Here is a 23522-nt window from a genome sequence, read left to right on the forward strand (position 1 = left end):
AAACTTTGGTTTTACTCAGGGTGAGATGGGACGTTATTGGAGGGTTTGGAGCAGAGAAGTGATTATGATCTGACTTAAATTTATAAGTGGATTACTCTTGCTGTTGGGTTGAGAGTAAACTGCAGGGGATGGGCAAGGGTGGAGCAGAGAGAAGGGGACAGGCATACAAACTGTGTGGCTTGAACAAGGGTGAGAGTGTTGGAGATGGTGTCAAGTGGTCAGATTCTAAATACAGTTGGAAAGTACAGCTAACAGAAGACTTCATCATCATTCACAACATTTACCCAGCAGCTAGTGCATCTAGATAATCATATTATAGGATAAAAGATACCTTCTCTTCCCTGGCTCCATTCAGAACATTAAGTATGCCTTAGATAAGTGGAAGAACAGAATAGCGCATGATAGACAAAAAGAACAATGTGAACAAAGGAAGAGAAGACAAGAAGGAATGTGGTACATTTGAGAAATGGCACTAGATCAATTTTGACTGGAGCTGGTGCTTCCTGGGAAAACAGTGGATAAAAGAAAGGTTGAGGAGAGACAGGGAAAGAGCCAGACTTTGGTAGAAATGGCATGACAGGCAAAAGGGCTTGTATCAGGTAAATCTTCAGGCCTTTTGAGCAGAAATTGATGGGAGAACAGAGCGCTGTAGAAAGCTAAATCTGACAGCAGGGTTCAGGATGGAGAGATGTGGTCAACCAACTGCCTCCTACACCTCTCATTCAAAGGGCTCGATTTCAGCCCCAGGAACAACAGGTACAGCACGGGGGACTAGAATCAATGGTATCACAACAGTGTTGCCTGGTGACAGACGCTAACTACACCTGTGGTGAGCACAGCCTAACTGTGGTTGTTGAATCGCTAGGCTTTACACCTGAAACTAAGGTAACACTGCGTGCCAACTATACTCAGATGAAAACACCACCACCACCAACGAAAACCCAAGGAACTTGATTTCCTTATCTTTAAAACCAGTGGCCTTCTCATCAAAGGGTACTGTTAGAAAGCAATACCTGGGGAAATAGAAGAACATTTACCAAGCCACATCAGTTGGTTCAGGCCAGGTGACCATGTCACGAGTGTGTCACAGCTTGATCAACTTCATGTCAGACCGCGGCTGTGCATACAGGATGGAAATGGTTGCTGGCACCACTTCAAATGCTTTACACGGACCAGCTCAGTTAATCCACACACTGCTGGGTGAGGCGTGTCTATTCTTATACTCATTTAATAGGTGGAAAACTGAAGCACAGAAAGGTCAAGCAACTTGCTCAGAATCACAGACCTAAAAAGTGGCTGGGCTAGGATTTGAACCCGGGCAGTGTAATCACAAGTTCATGCTCACTTGGCTACGACGCCATACTGTCTCTCCAACTACAGAAAATGATTAAAAAAAAAAAAATCACTCGTAGGTGACAATATCATCAGTGCCCAAACCCACACGAGCTTAGGATGCGGCCATGATAATACACTAAAATATCTTCGAGGCTGCTACACCACTCCCCGTTTTCCATTCACTCAAGCTAGAAAAAAATACATTGCCGCTGAAGAGAAAGAGGAGGGGCAGAGAATTCTCCATAGCTGCGATGAATAATAACTTTGATGATTTGTCTCCTTCACACTCACTTCATGCAGCTTTTATTCCTCTATAAAAACAGCACTTTTATTTTTGTTCAAAGAATGCTAGTTAATTAAATGAAGAATCTGGATGGAATTTATAGAGCCATGATAGTTCACTGATGGTAATACAGTGTGAAATGCGGTTGGGTGGTAAAAGATGCAGAGGTTTTGATGCTGAATAAATTCATGCTATTTCTTTTGTCAATATATAACTGTCAGGTTGGTAAATGTGACCCGTTAGCAAAGTTCTAGCCCAATTCCCACTGAATGGCTGTTTAGAAGATTAGTGCATTGAAATGATGACTTTTAGAGGAAGCAGTAAAAAAGAGATAGCAGCAGCGTATTGTATTTAGCAATGAAGGATCACATAAATTCATTTTTTTCTTTTCATCCCGGGTCATCTTCTAATAAATAACTGTAAAGCCTCCTATGTCAGTAACAACTGAGCCAGAATTTTCTGAGTACCTCACCATGAGCCCGAAATCCCATCGGGGTAGATGCTGCAGCCAGTTCACCGCATTACTTTGTATTAGGTAGAGATGAATTCAGTTTAGAAAGTTAGAAAATAAAAGAGAAACCAAGATGCAATAGCAACCAGAAAAATCAACATAAGCATTACGCTTTTTAATATTGAGCAATATGAGCACGGAGACTGGAAGGGAATCTTGAATTATGAAGTCAAATCTCTGACTTGGCTTTTTTTTTTTTTTTTTTGGTGGCACTGAGGAAATACTTCCAATTCATACTGTCCCATTGGAAAATGAGGATTTTCCACCTTACAATTTCACAGTGAATCTTCAGGAAAGATCATACCAAATTCTCCTTTGACAAAGGAGACAAAGGGTATTATCAACTCACACAAAGGGCAGTATAAGCTCAGACAAAAGACAATGTGCTGTGTGTTTTTCCACATACAGCAGTTCTCCACAAGGAACATGATAAAGAAGAGAAAACATGAGTGTTAGAATGAGCTATACCTAGGCCAGAATCTTTGATCTGTGATTTTTTTTTTTCCTTCCTGGCTGTGTAATTCTCTAATTCTCTAACTCAGTTTGTTCAGTTGTATAATGGGAAATAACAACACCTACTTTATAACCTCAAAACAACTCTCACAGGAAGGTTAAAGAAACAATTATACAGTTCTTGGTACAGTTCCTCTTTACTGCTTTTGAAAGATATACATAATCACCTGTGCGATTAGAGAGCTAGACTAGACAATTTATTAAGGGCTTTCCTGAGGCAATCAATTAGTAATACCAGTTATTGAACTTTACAGAAGTTGTTTGGGAACATAATAACACAATGTGCACAGGTCTTTCTAATGTTAGCAACAATTATGTAAAACCTTTTCTTCCTAGTTACGAGTCATAACGGCTCCCTAAAGTAGAAGGAAAAAGCATTAACAGCAGTTGCACATTTGTAATTAGGCTAGCACATCCATATCAGTAACCTTCGAAATTCTGTAATTTTTAAGCTAATCAGTAAATCTTTCAAAATGTCAATGGCCAACAGGAGAAAAAAAGGGACTGCAAAGAGATATATGTGTTGGTATAATGTAACTTAATGCTACCAAGCCTGAAAGAATACTTCTCTTATCAGCTTCCGACATTCACTCATTGGAGAACTCTTGTTGGTCTTAGTCCCACTACAGCTTGTGAAAAAGATTAAGGGTTATTGCAGGAAGAAGGCTGTTGAAGGAAAAGTGTTTAAAAGCAAGTTATATATAGGTTCCTTAATTTTATATCAGATTTATTAAAACATGTATACTATTTCTCCCAATGGATGATCTCAAAGTAATTTGCAGGTATTCACGAATGAATCTACAATTCATTCTGTAAGCATGATGCACTTGGGGGAGAAAATGAATTCATGGAACTTTCTATGGGCCTCTGATATGTCCTCTCTCCTTTCTCTTTCCTACTCCTCCTCCGTGCATACATCCAGCCCACCATCCCACCTTCATACCTAACCAGTTATTAAGCACTGTGAAGTCTTCATGATGATGTATTTGCAGCCATTCCTTAATCTGCATTCTTGTCACCACTTTACTGATTCACGTTCTCATCACCTCATCGTTAGGTACTATGAGAATCACATAAATGATCACCCTGCCTACTGTGTTCTTCACTCTCACGTATTCTGCATGCTTCTGAAGGATTAATTTTCCCAAAATACTGCTCAGGTAGCCAACCTAAGATAACCTTAGGTAGTATGATAAAACACATCCTCAATATCCATACTTCAAGGCTTTTCACTACTTGTTCCAAATCTATCTTTCCAGCTTTAGCACCTTCTTACATGATTACCATATCCAATTACATGACTTACCAAATTTCCTTACACTGAACTCTCCCGCCTTCAAGATGCTTTTCAGCACTTTGTTCCTTCCACTACGTATACACTTTTCCTCTTTTTTCTTCATTCGGTTCTTGCCTATCATTCAAAATCTACTTCAGATTTTACCTTGTCTGGGCAGCCAGACCACTTCAGCTTACAATGATATTTCCCTCCTTTTATCTTTTATAATATCTGTTGTCTAATTAATCACATGCTTAGTATCTCCTGCTGCTATCTTGAACTGTCATTAAAATATTTAGTATTTTACTGCCTAACTTTCTAAAGCCAAAGAGTCTTGACTGCCCAAATTAGAACACAAGCTGACAGTAAAACACTATGTAATATGAACAAGTGCTCCACTTACCATAAAGATGAGATATAACTGGGCTGATGGTAAAAATGACAACTTTGTTTTGCATATATAATAACCACCTTAGAGAATTTTATTAGGTAAGAAGCTTTCACAGAAAAATTCTTCATGAAACGCTTCAATTTTCTGAGACTATTAGAACTATATTTCATTTGAATAATTACAATAACAACCATAAATCATGCTGTGAGGATGACTTAACGAAAAGCAAATCATTTCATTATATTCTCTTTATATATAAATTTAAAAATCCTTTCATAGTATTTATTAAGCAAATGAGGTTATATCAAAACTATGTGGGTTGAGGGACAGTTATACTTCATTATGTTTGACAATTGTTATTTCTTGGTTTTTCATTACATAGTTTAAAAATTATGCACACTAGTTTACATTTCTCTAAAAAGTACAGTTTTTCATCACAAACTAATATATGCTCTCAAGGACTATATAATCGTGACGGTCCTTTCCCACCCCACCCATATCCCTGTTTCTACGAATTATGTGGTGACACTTCTTTGTAAAGTGTGTAAAATGATAGACATCTGTAAATCCAAGAAATAAAGATTTTCTTCAGTTTGTCTGAAAAAGCAAAACCCTCATTTTGCAAAGGAAGATTTGGTTAAGCTTTCTGGAGGAAAAGCAGGTCAATCAAATTATAATTAGCTCTAATTAACCCTCCCAAGAGCTGTCAGCTTCTCTACCTGCACCTGCCTCATTCTCCAAAAGGTGCAAAATTGAGCTCTGACTCTGAACATCAAAGAAAACCAAAGAAACAATTTTCAATCTCTGTCTATAAACAGAAGTCCCTAATCAAAGACAGACACACAAGTACACCTATCTGATAAATTTTACCATGCAACTTGTTTACAATATAAATATTAATTAGTTAAAATCCAGTTAAATGTATTTAACCCTAAACATGCATTTTACTGGTTTAGTGAAGGTTGACGTAAAAGAAAAAAACCATTTTCCTACTTCTCCGATTCTAATTACAAAGGTACTAAAGGAAACATTTACACTATTGGAAATTTCCTTTCCTGATCAGAAGGTAAACTCTGCTCACTGAAACTTGCTACAACTCAAAGGCTACTTTTCAGCTATTAAACATCTAGAATTCATCTGAAGCTTGTTTGGGGTTTAAGAGAGATGGCTTCAAACAGAAATATACTCCTTCCAATTTAACTTTAAGAATTTTAATTAAATTGGAATCACAATTTTACCAAATTTTTTTTTGTTTTGTAGGAACGTGATCAAGAGTTCTAAGTTCTAATCGAGATAGTAAGATAATAATATTCCTATGTTCGGGGCGCCTGGGTGGCTCAGTTTTTAAGCGTCTGCCTTCGGCTCAGGTCATGATCCCAGGGTCCTGGGATGGAGCCCCGCATGGAGCCCCACATCGGGCTCCCTGCTCGGCGGAAAGCCTGCTTCTCCCTCTCCTACTCCCCCTGCTTGTGCTCCTACTCTCGCTATCTCTCTCTGTCAAATAAATAAAATCTTTAAAATATATATATATATTCTTAAGTTCATTTGGAAGAAAAAGAAATCAGTGAGAACTGGTGTGCAAATTTTGAAAAACAACAGTAACAACAAGAAAGAAAGAAACAGGGTGGGACATGGCTCAAAGATTTAAGGCATAAATGAAGCTACACAGTAGTTGGTACTGGCAAAGAAGAGTTAGATAAAACACTCATTCAGCCAATGAATATTTATTGACAAAGCGACTGAAAGACCAGAGAGCGCCAAACAGACCCTAGATTATGCAATAGTTTAATCTATGGTAATGGAGATACCACAACACAATGAGTAGTTGCAACAACAAATTATTCGGGAAAACAAAAGTATAAAGTATAGCCCCTCATCTCAAACCTTATACCAAACAAAATAATTTCATAAGTGGGTTAAATAAAGACTGACACCGGGGTGGGCGGGGGGGAGGTGGAAAAACTAGGTTAATATGTATCTGAAATCTGGCAAGGAATGGACTTTAAAAAAATTATTAAAAAGGAGAAAGCACAAAGAAAAAGATTTGACAACACAAAAACACCCGTATTTAAAAAATCTTTGAAAATGAAAGGCAATTTATATATATGGGAACATATTTGCAACAGATTTGGTAGAAAGAGGGTTAATAACTACACTGTAAGGAGATCTTTTGGGAAAAGGGGAAAACCATTATTAAGAATATAAGAGAAGCACATGGGGCGCCTGGGTGGCTCAGTCAGTTAAGCAGCTGCCTTCGGCTCAGGTCATGATCCCAGGGTCCTGGGATCCAGCCCCACGTCAGGCTCCCTGCTCACTGGGGAGCCTGCTTCTCCCTCTCCCTCTGCCTGTCGCTCTGCCTATCTGGGCTCACTCTCTATGTCTCTGTCAAATAAATAAATAAAATCTTAAAAAAAAAAGAATATAAGAGAAGTGCAGAAGCAAAAGGAGAAGGAGGAGAAGGAGGAGGAGGAGAGAACATGAAGGGCATATGGTCAGGAGTGCAGAATGTCACTAGCCATCAGATCAGGAAATCGGCTACCTTCAGTATTAAAGAATTGTGATGGAATTCACCATTGATTTGGAACTCATGGTCACAGACAATCCTTGGTATCTAACGTGGATGACAATAAATCAAAGTATAGTATTTTCAAATAGGGTGATTTATTTATGTAGGGTTAGGTACGACTAGAGAAGTCCTGTTTTTAATTCTAAAATAGTTTGTGAATAAATCACTTAACCCAATGTCAAGAGTCCCATATTGAAGTTAAGAGTACTGAAAGTGTTTCTCACGTAGGAAACTGCCAAGATAAGAGTTTTATAGTGTCAACTGCCTTATCACTACTTCCTCCTTGGGTAAAATTTACTAGTTTGTCAGCAAATTAATAATATATTGCTCTCACATCAAGAAACATAAAATGTCTGGCATCTACATAGATGTTTAAACACATCCTGAAAGGTGCTCTCTTAGCAACTAATGAAATTTTAGAGATTTGTACTTTTTTTTTTACGTTAAATAAGAAAAATTGCGGGGAGTAATGCCTACTTTGATTGCCTTTGACAACTCACCAGCTAGAGGGCACCTATCCTGCAACATTTTCTAGGAAGTGATGGTTTTGCTCTGTTTTACTTCTCACTGGAATGAGAGTTCTTCGCAAAGAGTACATCTAGCTTTCCCAGTGCATCCATAGAAAAGAGTATTTAATAAATGTTTCTTAGACTCCTTTACCAAGTCTCCCCTGTAAGTCGCTACCAGGGATGTGTCAAACGACTGATGACAGACTGCTGAATTGAACCCTGAACAGCCAGAAAATAAGTGGCTCACAGCAGGGAACCCAGAACCCCAACATCAGTTCTAACTAAGCCAAACAACTACAGAAAATACTGTCATCAAACGAACTGGAAGGTTTCTGTGGAGAATAAGATCACTTCCCTTCCAAATTCCTCTAACTTGGAAAATTCTGTGACTCCAATTGATCTGACACCATTCAAATGGGTTCTGTAGTATCAACAGGATAATAAAATTTTGCTCAGATTTTCTTAAAATGGTAAGGCCTTTTCTACGTTAAAAAGAAAACTATTTGGTAAAAAAAAATATAAAAAAAATAAATAAAATAAAAAAAAAAGAAAACTATTTGGGAGCGGGGATTCTGAAATAGACATCTTCGTCTGCCAATGCTTGATCAGAATGCCACATTCATGTCCAGTGATTGCTGGAGATGGCTGGTGTCTGGGCAAACAGGGACGCCAACCGGGCTGTTCTTGTGTTCCTTTTCCAAGCAGGCTGTCTTTAACTTAGGCAGTTTCTTGGGCAAAGTCTAATGTTGGAAAACACATGGGTCATATTTTGATTCACAAAAAGGGAATTAACGTTGAAAAATAAATTCGACCAAGTTTTTTTTTTTTTTTTTTTTTAAATAAGTTTCTCCATTCAGATTGCTGTCTATCATTATATGGGCTTTATAATTTCTTTTCTTAAAAATGCTTTTTTTGGGCTTTAAGAAAATCATTTAAAGATAATTGTAGATTACACACAGTTGTAAGAAATAATACAGAGAGGTTCCCTGTATTCTTCAATAAGCCTCCTCCAATGGTTATAATTTGCAGACCATAATAGAATATCACAATCAGGAAACTTCATTGATGCACTCCACCAAACATAATCAGATTTTACCAGTTTTATAAGCACTTGGCAATAAAAAAGAAAAACCTATAGATACATGCAACAAGCTGGATGTGTCCCAAGGGAATTATGCTGAGTGAAAAAAGCCAATGCCCAAAAGTGACATACTGTACGATCACATTTACATAACATTCTTGAAATGACAAAATTATAGAGATAGAGAACAGATTACTGGTTGCAAGGCGTTAGCGGAGGGAGGACAGAAGGAGGTGGCTGTGGTTATAAAAGAGGAGCATGAGGGATGCTTGTAAAGAGGATTTTTAACAGAAAACAAAGTTGACATTTTGAGGTCACAAGTGACCATCTGAAATGGAAACATAGGAATATTTTACTATAGTACCCTTTTAGAACAGAAAAGACTGACACATCAAGTAGATACAGTTTTCTTCTTTTCCTTTCTAAAGATGAGACAGCATCTTAGAATATCTACTAGGGCTATACTGAAATACTATAAAAGTTCAGATCACCAAAAAAAAAGAATAAAAAGGGTGTGGGAACTGATACCACTTCTGAACGTTAGAGGCTTTACTGTTTCTTTAATAAATGCACAAAGGAACACCATCTCTAAAAGTGTGAAAGCATGAATACCTCTTTAGTAATTGTATGGTATTGCTGTTCCCTTTAGAGATATATTTAATCTGTTGTTGGTTTCCTTTGTTGCTTCATCCATCAACCAAGACAGCTCGCATGCCAGCTGCACTGGCTGTGACTAAGTTCATGTTCAACCTCAACTGTCCACAGAGACTCCTGGGCTGATTTCACCGTACGTTTCTGCCTCAGGGTTTCATGCTCTTGTCAAGCATTCAACCCAACCTTTGCACAGGTGAGGCCGACTGCAACTGGGCTTCTCTGAACCTAAAGAAGTTGCCAAATGAGCAATTTCCCACGGTTTCCTTAGGGCACAGGCTCGTTCAGACAAGCCGAATACTTTGGCTTTGGACTGTTCACCAGGTCGCTGCTGCCTTAGGTCATAAAACACTGCTGAAAGGAACCCGAGACAACGTCCGTGTGGGAGGACATCTTAGAAAGTTGTTGATCAAAGGAAGTTGTTAGAAGAACGGCCCATGCCTGTTAAAAGGTGTTAGAACTTGAAGAAAAAATAACGAGAAGTCTAATTTCATGGGAAATTGCGGCTTGCGATTTTCAACAGCAAGGTGGGGTTATTTTGTAAGGCATAAAAACTCATCAAAAAATACTGAGATTTTAGAGAACAGTGCAGCCAATTCCTTACAGAACAGTTAAGTATTCTAGTCGCCAGCCCTGGTTGAAAAAAGCAAGGTACCTGATCCTTCCAGTGGGAAAGGATTTCTGCATAGTGTGTCCTTTCCTTTGGACTCATTTTTTCCGCCCTCTCCCTTCCTTTTCCCCCTCTCCCTCTCTTTCAATTCTTCACTGCTCTCTTTTTGGGCCACTACACTAAATAAAGGTAAATTAATTTCCATAATTTACAATAGCTAATGGGCCTTCAAAAGGGGGAGATTATTCTGTTTTTAGGATCAGGCCACTGTCTCACAATAATTCAATTAAAAGTTTATAAGTGAGTGAACAAAGGATATCAAATTGTGTTCTCTTCTCCCTTTGGAAGCAACTGGTAACCATCGTAAAACAAATTGAAAATCAGTCTAGTCGTGTTTTAATAATCAGGTTACCTATGTATTTAAAGGATTTATGTGGTGTAATTATTAATACTGAGCTGACTTCATATTAAGACCTTCAAAAAGGGGCTCCTGGGTGGCTCAGTTGTTAGGCGCCTTCGGCTCGGGTCATGATCCTGGGGTCCTGGGATCGAGCCCCGCATCGGGCTCCCTGCTCAGCGGGAAGCCTGCTTCTCCCTCTCCCACTCCCCCTGCTTGTGTTCCCTTTCTCTCTGTGTCTCTGTCAAATAAATAAATAAAATCTTAAAAATAAATAAATAAATAAATAATAAATAAGGGAGCTATAACATCTTCCTCACAGTTCAAAAAAAAAAAAAAAAGACCTTCCAAAGGATACCAAAAAAAGGGAAAGAAACCTTGCCAAATTTCATACAACTCATATTTCTGGTTTTTAAAAGTTTTTAAGAGAAGAGTTATATACATTCTCTTTTTGTAATTTCTAAAGACTCTTTTGCTAATTGTGAAAAGAGAAACTAATTCTTGAGAAGTTAGAATTTTAGCATTCTCAACAATGCATAGGAACTCTTTCATTAACAATTCATCTGTATCACTGAAATCTTAAATGGAATAATATTCTATATACATAAAAGAAGCTGAATGGTATTCATGGTCAATATATTTAAATAATGAAGAGTTTCAGGGCTGATTTTGGGTAGTGTATTTTTTATTGCAAGTGTGCATTTTTGAAATGAATACTTGTGCCAGTACGTATGCATGTGTTTGTATATACAAACACATACATATATTTTAAATTATTTTTGCTAAGCTGGAAAATATACATTAAATAACATTATGAATACTATGAATTCATTATAGCATGAATCATCACAGTCTTTCAATCACTAAATTATAAAGCCTTGACTGCTCTATTACTGTACATTCTATCATTGTTAAGTCTGGTTGACTTTACCCTCATGGCATCTTTCACACAGAACTTGTTGGTGTATTTCCATTGCTACTCCTGGCTGAAACCCTCCACTACTTATTACCTGGACGAGTGCTCCTCAAATTTTCAAATGCATACAAATCACAGGAGGACTTGTTAGATATGGATTCTGATTCAGTAGGTCTGTGGTAGCATGTGAGACTCTGCATTTCTAAGTTCCAGGTGTTACTGACAATGTAGGTCCTGGACCACATTTTGAGTAGCAAGAACGTAGAGTTCTAGATTTGCACTGTCCACTGTGGTAGCCACCAGCTATATGTGGCTATTGAGCACTTGAAATATAGCTAGTCAACTCTGTTTCACTTTAATCACTGCATCATTTAAGATATTATTGTTGAACTGTAGTGTTCGATAGGCCTGTAAATCATTTGAGTAGTATACATAAACTGATCTGGTTACTATCAATGAATTAATTTAAAATTTTTAATGCAACAATGTAATAGTGTGCTTATCTGAATATTTTATGCAACATGAGTTACAGTAATACTTAATGTAAATCATAATTTGTATTTAAATTGAAATGCTTATTTTTATTAGAATATAATTATTTTTTCTATTTAAAATAGCAGATATGGAAAAAATTTTATATTTAAAACGAAGATATATTTCTGGTGCAAAATAGAGAGAATTAACTAGTAATATAATCAGAACAATAGAGACTAGAAGAAAGTATGTTGCAAATTTCATCATAAATGCAATTGCAATCTATAAAGCTGTTTGTTGTGATGAAAATTTTTAAATATATAAAAAGTGAACAATATTAAGAGACATTTTTGCACCTACATGGTGAATCTGTTAAGAAGTTTTCTCTTTTTTTTTTTTTTTAAAGATTTTATTTATTTATTTGATAGAGAGAGAGAGAGAGCGAGAGAGAGAACACAAGCAGGGGGAGTGGGAGAGGGAGAAGCAGGCTTCCCGCGGAGCAGGGAGCCCGATGTGGGGCTTGATCCCAGGACCCTGGGATCATGACCTGAGCCGAAGGCAGACGCTTAACCGACTGAGCCACCCAGGCACCCCAAGAAGTTTTCTCTTAATAGTCAAACAAGAACCAACAAAATCAGTCACCTGAAATCAGAAGTAAATGTTGAGGGGCGCCTGGGTGGCTCAGACGGTTAAGCGTCTGCCTTTGGCTCATGTCATGATCCCAGGGTCCTGGGATCAAGCCTCACATTGGGCTCCCTGTGGGAGCCTGCTTCTCCGTCTCCCTCTGCTTGCTGCTTCCCCTGCTTGTACACTCTCTCTCTCTGTCAAAAATAAAAAAAAATCTTAAAAAAAAAAAAAGTAAATGTTGAACATTTGTAACTTTGGCCAGCTATAAAATGGCTTGGATTGTTGCACGAAAGAGTAAACCATTTTTAGATCAAGATGGTAATTTCATTTATGATAAAAGACTAGAAGAGATATTTTTACCAAAAATGGAAGATCTTCAATTAAGTCACAAAACAAATGCCTATAGAATACAAGAACTTTCTAACAATATCAATCATCCATTGATTCAAAATTTGGAAAACTACAAGTACCTTTCTTCAGGAGACACTACCCAATTCAAGCGTCATGCATGTATTATCTTAAAGGACTTAACAAATTTATGACAAAAAAAGTTGTCAATTTGCAGCCTAAAACATCAAGCTTGTGGTCTAGATATTTTTAACTTTAACACCTTTCAAAGAAGAGTTTCAGCTGCATAATGAATAAAATTGTTTATCATAATGGATGGTGCTCCAGCTATGTTTGATCAAAAATTCAAATTTATTGACATTTTCAAACAAGAGACTGTTTTCTTTTTTCCTTCATTCCACTGTACAACACATGTGGAAAATATCTGTGCAAAGTTTTCTGAAGCTGAATGTGCAAAAAATGTCATGGATACAGTTGTTAATATTGTGCAGTATATATGTACAAATTCTAGGACTCTTCACTAAGTTTAGAAGACAATGAATTTAATGATCCTGTGTTCTTTGCCAATGTTCCTTGGCTGAGTTGTGGAAGAGTTTTACAAAGATTTACCACACTTCTAACTTCAAATCAAAATTTTCTTAAAACAGAAGGAATGCTTGGGGCGCCTGGGTGGCTCAGTCATTGGGCATCTGCCTTCAGCTCAGGTCATGATCCCAGGGGCCTGGGATCAAGCCCCGCATTGGGCTCCCTGCTCAGCGGGAAGCCTGCTTCTCCCTCTCCCACTCCCCCTGCTTGTGTTCCCTCTCTTGCTGTGTCCCTCTCTGTCAAGTAAATAAATAAAATCTTTAAAAAAACAAAACAAAACAGAAGGAATGCTTGCCTAATATTCAATAATCAAAGACAAAAAAATTATCACACTGCACATGAATGAGCTAAATTTAAAGCTCCAAGAAAAGGGAAACCTTATTTGTGAAGCTGAACAAGTGTAAGAATTTATACTGACATTAAAACTTTTAATAATATACATCAATAACAATGATTTTACACATTTTTCTACCATAAATCAATATGCAGGTTTTAATTATTGATAGTTACGTAAATTAGTTACAAAATCTAAGAAAAATTTGAAGTATGCTAAGTTGATACTGAAATTTAGAGTTGCTTTCAATGTATACAATACCCCTTTGTATTTGTTATTAATGGTATTAACAATTAGTGATATACTTAATTTGAAAAGATGTACTTTTGAAATGGTTTTGCTTGAAAGATGAAGTCTTCTAGAAAAACATGAAAGTTTTATCCTTGTGGATGCAAATATTAAAAGAAAAAGATTTTGGTATTCAGTTAGTAGAAAATTTTTAAGTATGTTTGGAACATTTGGGTATATGAATCTATTTTTTTCAACAGCAAGTCTGATTAAATCTAAACACAGACCCAGTATTTCCAATGAAAATTTAGTGTACAAAATAAGATATGCTCTAAGTGACTTCAAAGATCCAGCATGAAAAAAGAATGTAAAAATATCTCTTTAATGAATTTTTAATATTATTGAATGTTCAACCATATTTTAGATATATTACACTAAATAAAATATATTTAAAATAATTTCACTTTTTTTTAAATTTCACTTATTTCTTTTTACTGTTTTAAAAATGTAGCTACTAGAAAATTAACAATACATAGGAGGCTTTCATTATATCTCTATTGCATGGTGCTGGTCTACACTATTACAAAAGTCTCTTCTCTGATCTTCAGTTACTTCCCAACCTACTGTTAATATTCTTAAGTATTGATATTCTTGGGGCGCCTGGGTGTTACCCTCTCTATAAAAAGTCTCATTATCCTTGCAGCCAGAATTAGATTTTCCTCCTCTAAATCAAATGGTTAAAACAAATCATTCCCACATCTTTTTTCAGCACCTAATATTTCTTTTTCTATTATTTATATTGGTAGTTTATATTTGTTGCATGCTTAATATGAGCTGTACACATTTATACTATTTGTCTTAATACTTCTGACAGTTTTGTGAGGGATCCTATTATCAAACTCATTTTAGAAATGACAAAACTGAGGCTTGAAGAGATGAAATAGCTTGCCCAAGGTCAAGAGCAAAGGAGGCAGGATCCAGATAAACCTGTGTGGTCTAACTCCAAAGCCCATTATCGCCTACATTACTCCTCATGCTAATTCACCATTCTTCATATAAGATTCCTTTTCCTGTTTATTTTTTCATCAATGTCCTGTTCTTTCCTATGGAATATTAAGTTCTGATACAGATTTGTCTTAGATAATTTATTCCTGAAGGCCTGACCTTCCCTAATAGAAACTAATCCATTCAGAGAAATAAATACAGGAGGGCCTCAAGTGGAAGAAATAGGTAGTGCAAGGGGAAAAAAAAAAAGCAAAACTTAATTTTTCTTTAGATTCATTTTTTAATCCATCCTTAATGTAATTATTTTGTCAAACATGCTTGATATTCTAAAGCTTTTAAGCTCTAAGCATTTAGGAGAAAAGAAAATTTTAATTAAATGTAGAAAAAAATCCCACCCTCTAATTTGTTCTAAATGTAAAAATTTTTTCAGGATGCAAAGAAACAGTACAATGTAAAAAGGTGTAGCCACATAAACAGGTGCCGGTATCAAAGATACAGAATTAAAATAACTAAAAAGCATACCAACCACAGTACAAAAATACTTAATGAGTCTGAAAATTGGCCAAAAAATAGATGACTTTGAACACTTCTTATTTGGAAATAATTTCAAATGTACCCAAGAGTTGCAAGAATTAGGAATAGTACAAAGTACATCCTCATACCCTCCACCCAGATTTACCTAGTTCACCAGATTCATCCTTTCGCTAACATGTTCATGAATGAGAAATAAAGTACTCTTGTAAGCTGTTGTTATTTAGAGGTTGCTATTGCTGAGATTCTGCATATTCTCAATCTCTCTCATATATACACACACACACACATACATGTGCACACATACATACAGATGTATATACATAAACACATGCACACATATACACACGCATCAGTTTTTTAACCTTTTGAGGGTAAGTTACATACATCATGGCTCTTCACCCCTAAAAACTTCAGTATTTCCTAGGTATATTCTCACATAACCACAGTATAGTTGTCAAACTTAGGAAATTTAACACTGATTCTTTTACCTAACCTACCATCTGCATTCCAATTTTGTCAATTGACCCAATAATATCCCTTAGAACATTTTTCCCATGTCAGTGCAGGATCCGGTCTACTATGGTCAGGTGTTGTATTTACTTTCCCCGTTTAGGCTCTTTTAATCTGGGACCTTTTATTGCCTTTCTTCTTTTTTTAATGACATTGATATTTTTGGAGAATACAAACCTTCTTTCTCTCGTGCTCCTTCTCTGTATCTCTCTCTCTCACACACACCCCTTTAAAAAAAAATTAAGGGGCGCCTGGGTGGCTCAGTTGGTTAAGCATCTGCCTTCGGCTCAGGTCATGATCCCAGGGTCCTGGGACTGAGCCCCACGTCAGGCTCCTGCTCAGCGGGGGGCCTGCTTCCCCCCCCCCCCGCTGCGCCCCCTGCTTGCGCTCTGTCAAATAAATAAAAAAAACTTAAAAAAAATAAAAATAAAAAAAATTAAACTATCTCTGATCTTGGGTTTGTCAAATGCTTCCTCATGGCTAGATTCAGGTTACACGTTCTCAGCCGGAATACTACATAGGTGATGTGTCCTTTTCAAGGTTTCACATTTGGAGTCACATTCTCCATCTGTTCTTCATTGGTACTATCAATTTTTAGCACCAGTCAAGGTGTTGTCTTATTTCACCACTGTGTAATTATTATTTTCCCCTAGCAATTAATAAGCAGTTTGTAGAGAACTACTTTAAAATCATGTAAATATGTAAATACTCAGCTCTTCATCAAAATTTCCCCCTAGATTTAGCATCTGATGACTCCAGCCTGATTCAGTCTATACTAACACAGATGCAAAATGCTGGTTTCCCAAATCTGGCAGCCTCTCTGCACACAACAGTCTATAATGAGCAAGAACTTTCCTTTCTCCCCATTAATTAACTCATTAATCTATTTACTAATGGTATGGACTTACGAATTACTATTTTTTCAATGGTCTGCAATTCATTACTGTATTTAATTATTTTGGTACTCAAGATTCTTCCAGATTTGACCAGCAGGAGCCCTTTTCAAGCTTGTTCCTTGTGACAAGACCCCGTCATTTTGAGCACTTCCTTATTTTCTGGCAAAATGAGATGTTCCAAGTTTGTCTTGTATTTACCCTCCCCCAATGCTTAAATTAGTCATTTCTTCAAGGAAACTGGGTTCCTTTAGTAGTGAATGATATCTGGGCACTTAGATATGCTATGTGTTCACTGCTATTAGGTTGTCTGCTTCTTGGCTCTAACAGCTGACAGAGCCAGGAAATGAATATATATATGCATATATGCAAACATAATATAGATACATGCACATATACATTCATATGCACATACACTTATATATTTTAGAAGTGATCCCTTTGCAATACCTCCAAATTGCAGTCCAACCCACAGGATTCTTTTGTGACTTCTTTCATTCTGTTTTGTATTATCTATGCTTTTTCATTGAGATTTTGGCTCTCAGTGACAATCAACACATTTGCTAAAACCTATGCTACATCTAAAATGGGTTTCAGAATTGCTTTGCCCATGGGCGCCTGCGTGGCTCAGTCGGTTAAGCGTCTGCCTTCACCTCAGGTCATGATCCCGGAGTCCCAGGATTGAGTCCTGCACTGGGCTCCCTGCTCAGGGGAGAGTCTGCTTCTCCCTCTGACACCCCTCTTGTGCTCTCACTCTCTCAAATAAATAAATAAAATCTCTAAAAAAAAAAAAAATAGAATTGCTTTGCCTATACCACTAAGACAACAACAAAAAATACTAAAAAATTTTCAGGATTTGTTTGCACTTCTTTTCCAACTCAACCCAATCTGTCAAAGTCTGAACACAAATACTGTATTCATAAATTACTTGAAATGGTTTTCTCTTGTTTTTCTTTAGCATGGATATGGTATTCATTTGAAGTACAAATGGATTCATTTGTTTTGGTCTGTGTGTAGCTTTAAGTTCATTTTCTCTTATCTTTATTGCTTTTTCTATGTTTTCTAAATGTGTTGAATATTAACATGTACCCCAAAGTAAAAATTATATAAAAAGTTATTCTCAGACAGGTGTCAGTCCCTCCTACATCTTATCCACCATGTGTCCACCCACATGGTAGATAACCAGTTTCATCACTGTGTAGTTTATCCTTCCTTTGGTGTCTTTTGTAAAAGATAAACAGATCTATAACTGCTCTTGTTTATTAAATACTGCATACTATTTATACTCTTTTGAACTTGGCTTTTTTTACTTGGTAGTATCTCCTGGAAATCACTCCATATTACTCAAGAGAGATTAAGGTAGTTTTCAATATTTTCTAATTATAAATAATATTGTAATACTGTGCATATGTATTTTCATATTATTAGAGGTATATCTCTAGGGTAAATTCTTAGATGTGAGATTGTCAGGTAGAAGGGTAAATGATATGTAGATTTGTTAAAACTACCAGTTCTTCTTCATAGGGGTACCATTTTGCATTCCCAATGAGAATGACTGCTTTGAAACACCCTCACCAAGAGACTACTGTCAAGCTTTTGAGTTTTTGCTAATGTGATGGGTGAGAAATGGTAGTGGTCTGATTTTTCTTAAAAAAACAATCAGACAAACCCTGTTGAGGTAGAATTTATCTATAGTAAATTTCAATATAATAAAATTTACTAATTTTAGGTTACAGTTTAATAACTTTGCTTAACCCAAGGTCATAAAAGTTTTTTCTAGAATTTATTTTAGTTCCTATGTTTAGACCTACAATCCATTCACAGTTCATTTTTGAGTATGACATGAGGTAGGGGTTGAGATTCACTTTTTTCCTCAAATATTCCCTTATTTTACCCCCATGTATTGTAACAAGCATCTTTCCCCCAGGGAATTGTCTGTGAACCTTTTAGAATATCAAGTGACTCTAAGTGTGGTCCATTTCCACAAGTGCCAGACTATGTTAGCTCCAGGCTTACAGCCAGGAGGAGCAGTCTGTCTGATCATGTTCATTCTCCAATCCCTTTGGGAGTTGCCTCCCGTATAACGTCCAGGTTTTAAAGTTGTTTTCTGTTGGAAGATGTCTTCCGCCAGTGTTTCCCTCTATCATTACTAGAAGATGGAAGTCCTATCTTAGTGTAGATTTAACTGGTATTTCTCTTATTATGAGAAGCTTGATCCCAGGACCCTGGGACCATGACCTGAGCTGAAGACAGACGCTTAACAACTGAGCCACCCAGGTGCCCCTCACTGCGTTAGTTTTATCACTGATTGTCTACGGTTTTCTGGATTACTATTATGTCATCTGCAAGCAGATGGTTTTATTTATTTTTTCTAACTCATATGCCCCTACTTGTTGTTCTAGTCTAATTGCATTTTCTTTTTTTGTGTGCTGTTTTTATCAGGTTTAGGCATCAATGTGACACTAGCTTCAAAAAAAAAGAATTTGGAAATTTTCTTTCATTTTTTTTTTTATCCTTCAGAGGACACTTAATGTAGTTTTGGGATTGCTAAAGGTTTTGTTAAATTTCTCTGTGAAACATCTGGCCTGGTCCTCTTCTAGAGGGTAGTTTCTTGATAACTTTATTTCTTTTATGGAAACTGGTCTGTTAAGCTTTCCATCTCTACTGAGGTCAGTTTTGGTAAAATATATTTTCCTAAGACAACCTTTTAATAGATGAGATAGTTTTAATAATAACCCATTCATGTTAATTGAGATAACTATTATGTTTGGTCTCAATTTGGTCATATTTTGTTGAAATTACTGTGTGCATATGTTATATTTATATGTGTTTATTTTGTGTATTTCCTTTGCTTTTTAAAAAATTTCTTTTGGTATTTAGGAAGATTTGTCTTTTCATTCTATAGGTTACCTTTGTATTATTACTTTTTTATAGTGCCTGAAATCTCCTCTATTTTTACCTAATCTTTTACTATTTGACATCAGTTTTAAATGATACCTTTACTTATACAACAAAGTTGTTATATTCTATTTTCCTCCTTTTTCCCCCCTCCTTTGTCCTCTGATTTTTTAAAAATAAACTGCACCTTTTGATTTTTTTTTTTTTTTTTTTGGTCAGACATGTACTGTTAATGTGTTGCTCTTTTACCTGCAAACTCACTCTCATTTTGGTCTCAGCTATAAAATAACATCTGTGAAATGCTCAGTCTCTGGGAAAATCTGGACAAAGTTATCCAGTTATTTTTTGGCTGGATGAAACTCATCCTCTCCTAGATTCTTCAGGAATACTACGTATTTGCAGTATTCCCTGAATACTGGCACATTCCAAATTTTTTCCAGGGCCTTGATATCTGAAAGTCAGCTTGGCTGTACACAATTTGGTTTACACTTTCTTTCCTTTAGTTTCTTGAAAATGTTACTTTACTATGGCCTTATTTTGTTGTGTTGAGAAGGCTGATCCTGGTCAAATTCTACTGTCTTTGTAAGTTGTCTCATCTTTTCACTTAGAGGCACTGTGCATTTCCCCCTCTATCTCTAAAGCCTAATAAGTTTACTGGGTATGTCCTAAAGTTGATCTTTCTAGTTCAGATTTCTTCTAGTACCCACTAATAGATTCAGGTCTTCTTTTATTTCTGTAAAGTTTTTATGGATTATAGTTCTAAATATTAGTGTTGTTCAGTTGTTTTACTTCTTCAAGAAACTCTTTAATTTCCTTATTTCATTATCATTTTCCTGGTTATGATTTTTGTTTTTTTTTTTTCAATGCCTTTTCATTTGTATAATTTCTTGGACAACTTACAAACTTAGTTTTCATTTCTGGTATGTTTTTGTCTTTTTCGTCTAATTCCTTCCTAAGTTTTACCAACTCTCATTTTATTTCTTCCTGCTTTTTTAAAATATCATTTCTATTCTAGTTTTTTAAAATTTCTGATTTGAAGTGTTTTTTCTTAGTGTCAAATGCTTTGTTTGAGGATATTTAATTGAATTTGGAGTGTTGTGTTAGTTTTCTTCAGCTTTGTGGTTGAATTGTTTTGGAGAGTTTTCATCAGAAGGAAAGCTTTAATTCATATTATCCGATTTTTCACAGTTGTTTTGTAATAAGGGGGACAGATTTAATTTTTTTTCCTATTCCATTTTTTTTTTCCCCCAGCACAGAAAGAGTTCTTAGTTCAATAGCACCCTCTTCTGTGCAGTTTCTTTATGGATCATGTTGTTGAAGGTCATGGTGGGGGTAGACAGAAAGGATTGGTATGTCTCGTTTCTCTTTCATTTCTGCAAGATCTTTAATTTTCCCCTCTTATTTCCTTATTGCCTCATCTCCAAGGGATACCGCCCTGTTTCTGTTCGTTTGGTTATTCCCCAGAAGCAATGATTTTCCAAGGCTGCCACTTCTGGTTGCACACTTTCTCAAGTCCTGAGAACCACCCAATACTGATCTGTGCTTAGATTCTGGCATTCATTGTTGCAATTTCTTTCTGGAGGTGATTGTGTTTGTACTTCATCTAACTGCTTTGTTTTTTCCTGTTCTTTTCAGAGTCACTTAAGGCTTACCACTTCTGTTCTTTGTATCCCAAGTTTCAGTGGCAGGAAGGCTGCAGGACTTTGTTGAAATTTTTTTACTCTGTTTATATGTACTTTGAAGGATGTGGCACTTTATGTCACAGTCATATTGAAGGTATGAGTCCTGTATGATTTCATTTGCTCTCTTTGTTGACTTTATGTTTTCCGGGGAGATAATGTTCGGGAAATTAAAAATCAGATGATTGCCACTGATATCTAGCTATGTTCTTTTTATCTTTCTACCCTTATCAATATTTTGTTTATTTGTTTATCTATTTTATGATAATACCATTGTATTTGCTTTGTTGCAAGGTACCTAAAATTCTGTAAGGGATGATGTAGAGTAAAAATAAGTTTTTATAGTATTAAAAAATAAAAGTAAAAAATGCTCTGACTTGGAGGGTTTTTTTCTTGTTTTGTATTTTCTTTAATAAAGTAAGGTATGAGTAACAGAAGAAAAGAAAAAGGGATAAGAAATGAAAAAGGAAAAATAATAGAGAAAGAAAAAAGAATAGAAAAGCAATGAGATTGATCATTTACTTCCGATAACCATGGTTATCTGGTTTTGAAAGCAATTTCTTTGAGCAATAGTAGCAGGACTTCAGCACAGATACAGCATCTGAAAGTGACTGATTTTAAGACTTATGCTATTTCATACTATATTATTCACATCTGTAAGGTCCGGGACATTATATAGCATATGTTTACCCACATTAACACAAAGCACATATATATAATACATGCACTTACTTGTTTCACATTCTGGAGTTCTTCTGTCAACTGTTTCTTTTGTCTTTCTGATTCAAATAACTTTTCCTATATTTAAAAACCACTGAATTAATAATACATTATGAAGTATCAATGAGTATCATTTTTAGAGCTTTATTTCAACATTTATAAATTCTCCAAACATCCAATTGCGACAATCTGAAAATGCAGTTCTCAGTCACTTTTCTGGCTTTACACATACCATTTAAAAGTAATTAGTTATTTACAGTACAATTGTGATATAAATGCATTTTCTGTTACTTTAATTAGCCATTTTGTACAATCTCAAAATCTGAGCTCCAAAATAATTCAATTAGGATGAAAATGTGTAAATACTAACTAAATTTTGGGCAATAGCAATCATCACCAAAGAGCTTCCAAATTGAAGAGCATTATTATTACAACTTAGAAGTAAAGGTTTCTTACCACACTAAAGAGGACATATGAAACTGGATTGACTATTGTTTTTCTAATTTACCTTGTGCTTGGAATATTATCCATACAAATGAAGATATGACTAGTGTAACCAAAATATAAAATAATAGTTACTAAGGTAGAATAAATAATATTATGCATGCAAATAAAATATTATCTTTGAAATTAAAATTAATTTAATAAGCACATACCCTAAAACATCCAGCTTTTTAAAAAGGTATCATAAATAAATCCACATTTTATTGATCAAATCAGAAATACTAAGAGTAATTTAAGGACCATTTTACTATAAACTTGAGCAGAGGAATTGCTTGAAGATTAAATTGAGTGGTAAATATTCATGGCAACACTGCGATGTTTATAAGAAGCATTCTGTTTCCTGGTATTTTTCAGCACATTCTTATCAAAGATATGAAATGAAGGTATATGAAGATGAATTTAATATAGCAATCTAATGAATCTGCCACAGACCAGGAGCCAAGAAACTGCTGGCTCTCATGCTCTAGCAAGTCACCTTCACTCTGTGTCCTAGTTTTTTTGCATCTGTAAATGGAAAATACATCTATTTTCATTCAGCTTTGCAAAGCAGTAGCAATCTGAACTTTGCAGAAAGGCTTTAAGTTAAATAAAGCCCACAGCACTTTTAAAAAATCATTCTTGTCAAATAAAAATTAGCCACTGGCATCAAATGATCTTGTTTTCATTTTTATTTGTGCCTCAAATCAGACATGAATAGAGATGTCGCAAGTGATGAGAGAATACCTACATGCTCTAGGAACTTCACTGAACAACCTCTGTTATCTGTGTGTGTGTAAGATGAGTAGAAATACTGAAGGTACACATATTACCTCGAAGAAGTATTTATGGCTGTGTACACTCTTTTACATGGCCAGTCAAGTGGTTCTCAGCCAACAGATAGGTTTCCGGGTAAAGGAAATTATAAAATATAGAATATGCTGTATCTGGGATTTCAGGTCCTGTCACATTAGGATATGTTTAGTTACATGTCATAGACTTTAAAGGTGAACTCTGATTTATTGAAGAGCTCCTTAGGGGAGCCCTGTTTAAATGTTACATAAATACAATTTTAAGTTAAAATTCTAATAATTAGTACTGATATTTAAAGGAAAACTGAAAAATATCACTAAATTTAACAATGATACACATTAAGAAAATGAAAAGA

The 23522-nt window shown here is 35.8% G+C and overlaps 1 protein-coding gene across 3 annotated transcripts in view; it reads right to left on the reverse strand.

Annotated features, from left to right (window-relative positions):
• Positions 1-23522, reverse strand: part of STXBP4 (syntaxin binding protein 4) — a 221865-nt gene that overhangs the window by 127928 nt on the left and 70415 nt on the right. For 2 of the 3 annotated variants that reach the window (XM_078065070.1, XM_078065058.1), the window contains exon 11: positions 21887-21952. In XM_078065070.1, the coding sequence (XP_077921196.1) occupies positions 21887-21952 (66 nt within the window). Of the gene's footprint in view, positions 1-21882; positions 21953-23522 lie in introns of all 3 variants that reach the window. The other variant, XM_078065066.1, reaches the window with a different exon arrangement.

Source organism: Halichoerus grypus, chromosome 2 (assembly GCF_964656455.1).
Source record: "Halichoerus grypus chromosome 2, mHalGry1.hap1.1, whole genome shotgun sequence".
NCBI classification, from domain to species: domain Eukaryota; kingdom Metazoa; phylum Chordata; class Mammalia; order Carnivora; family Phocidae; genus Halichoerus; species Halichoerus grypus.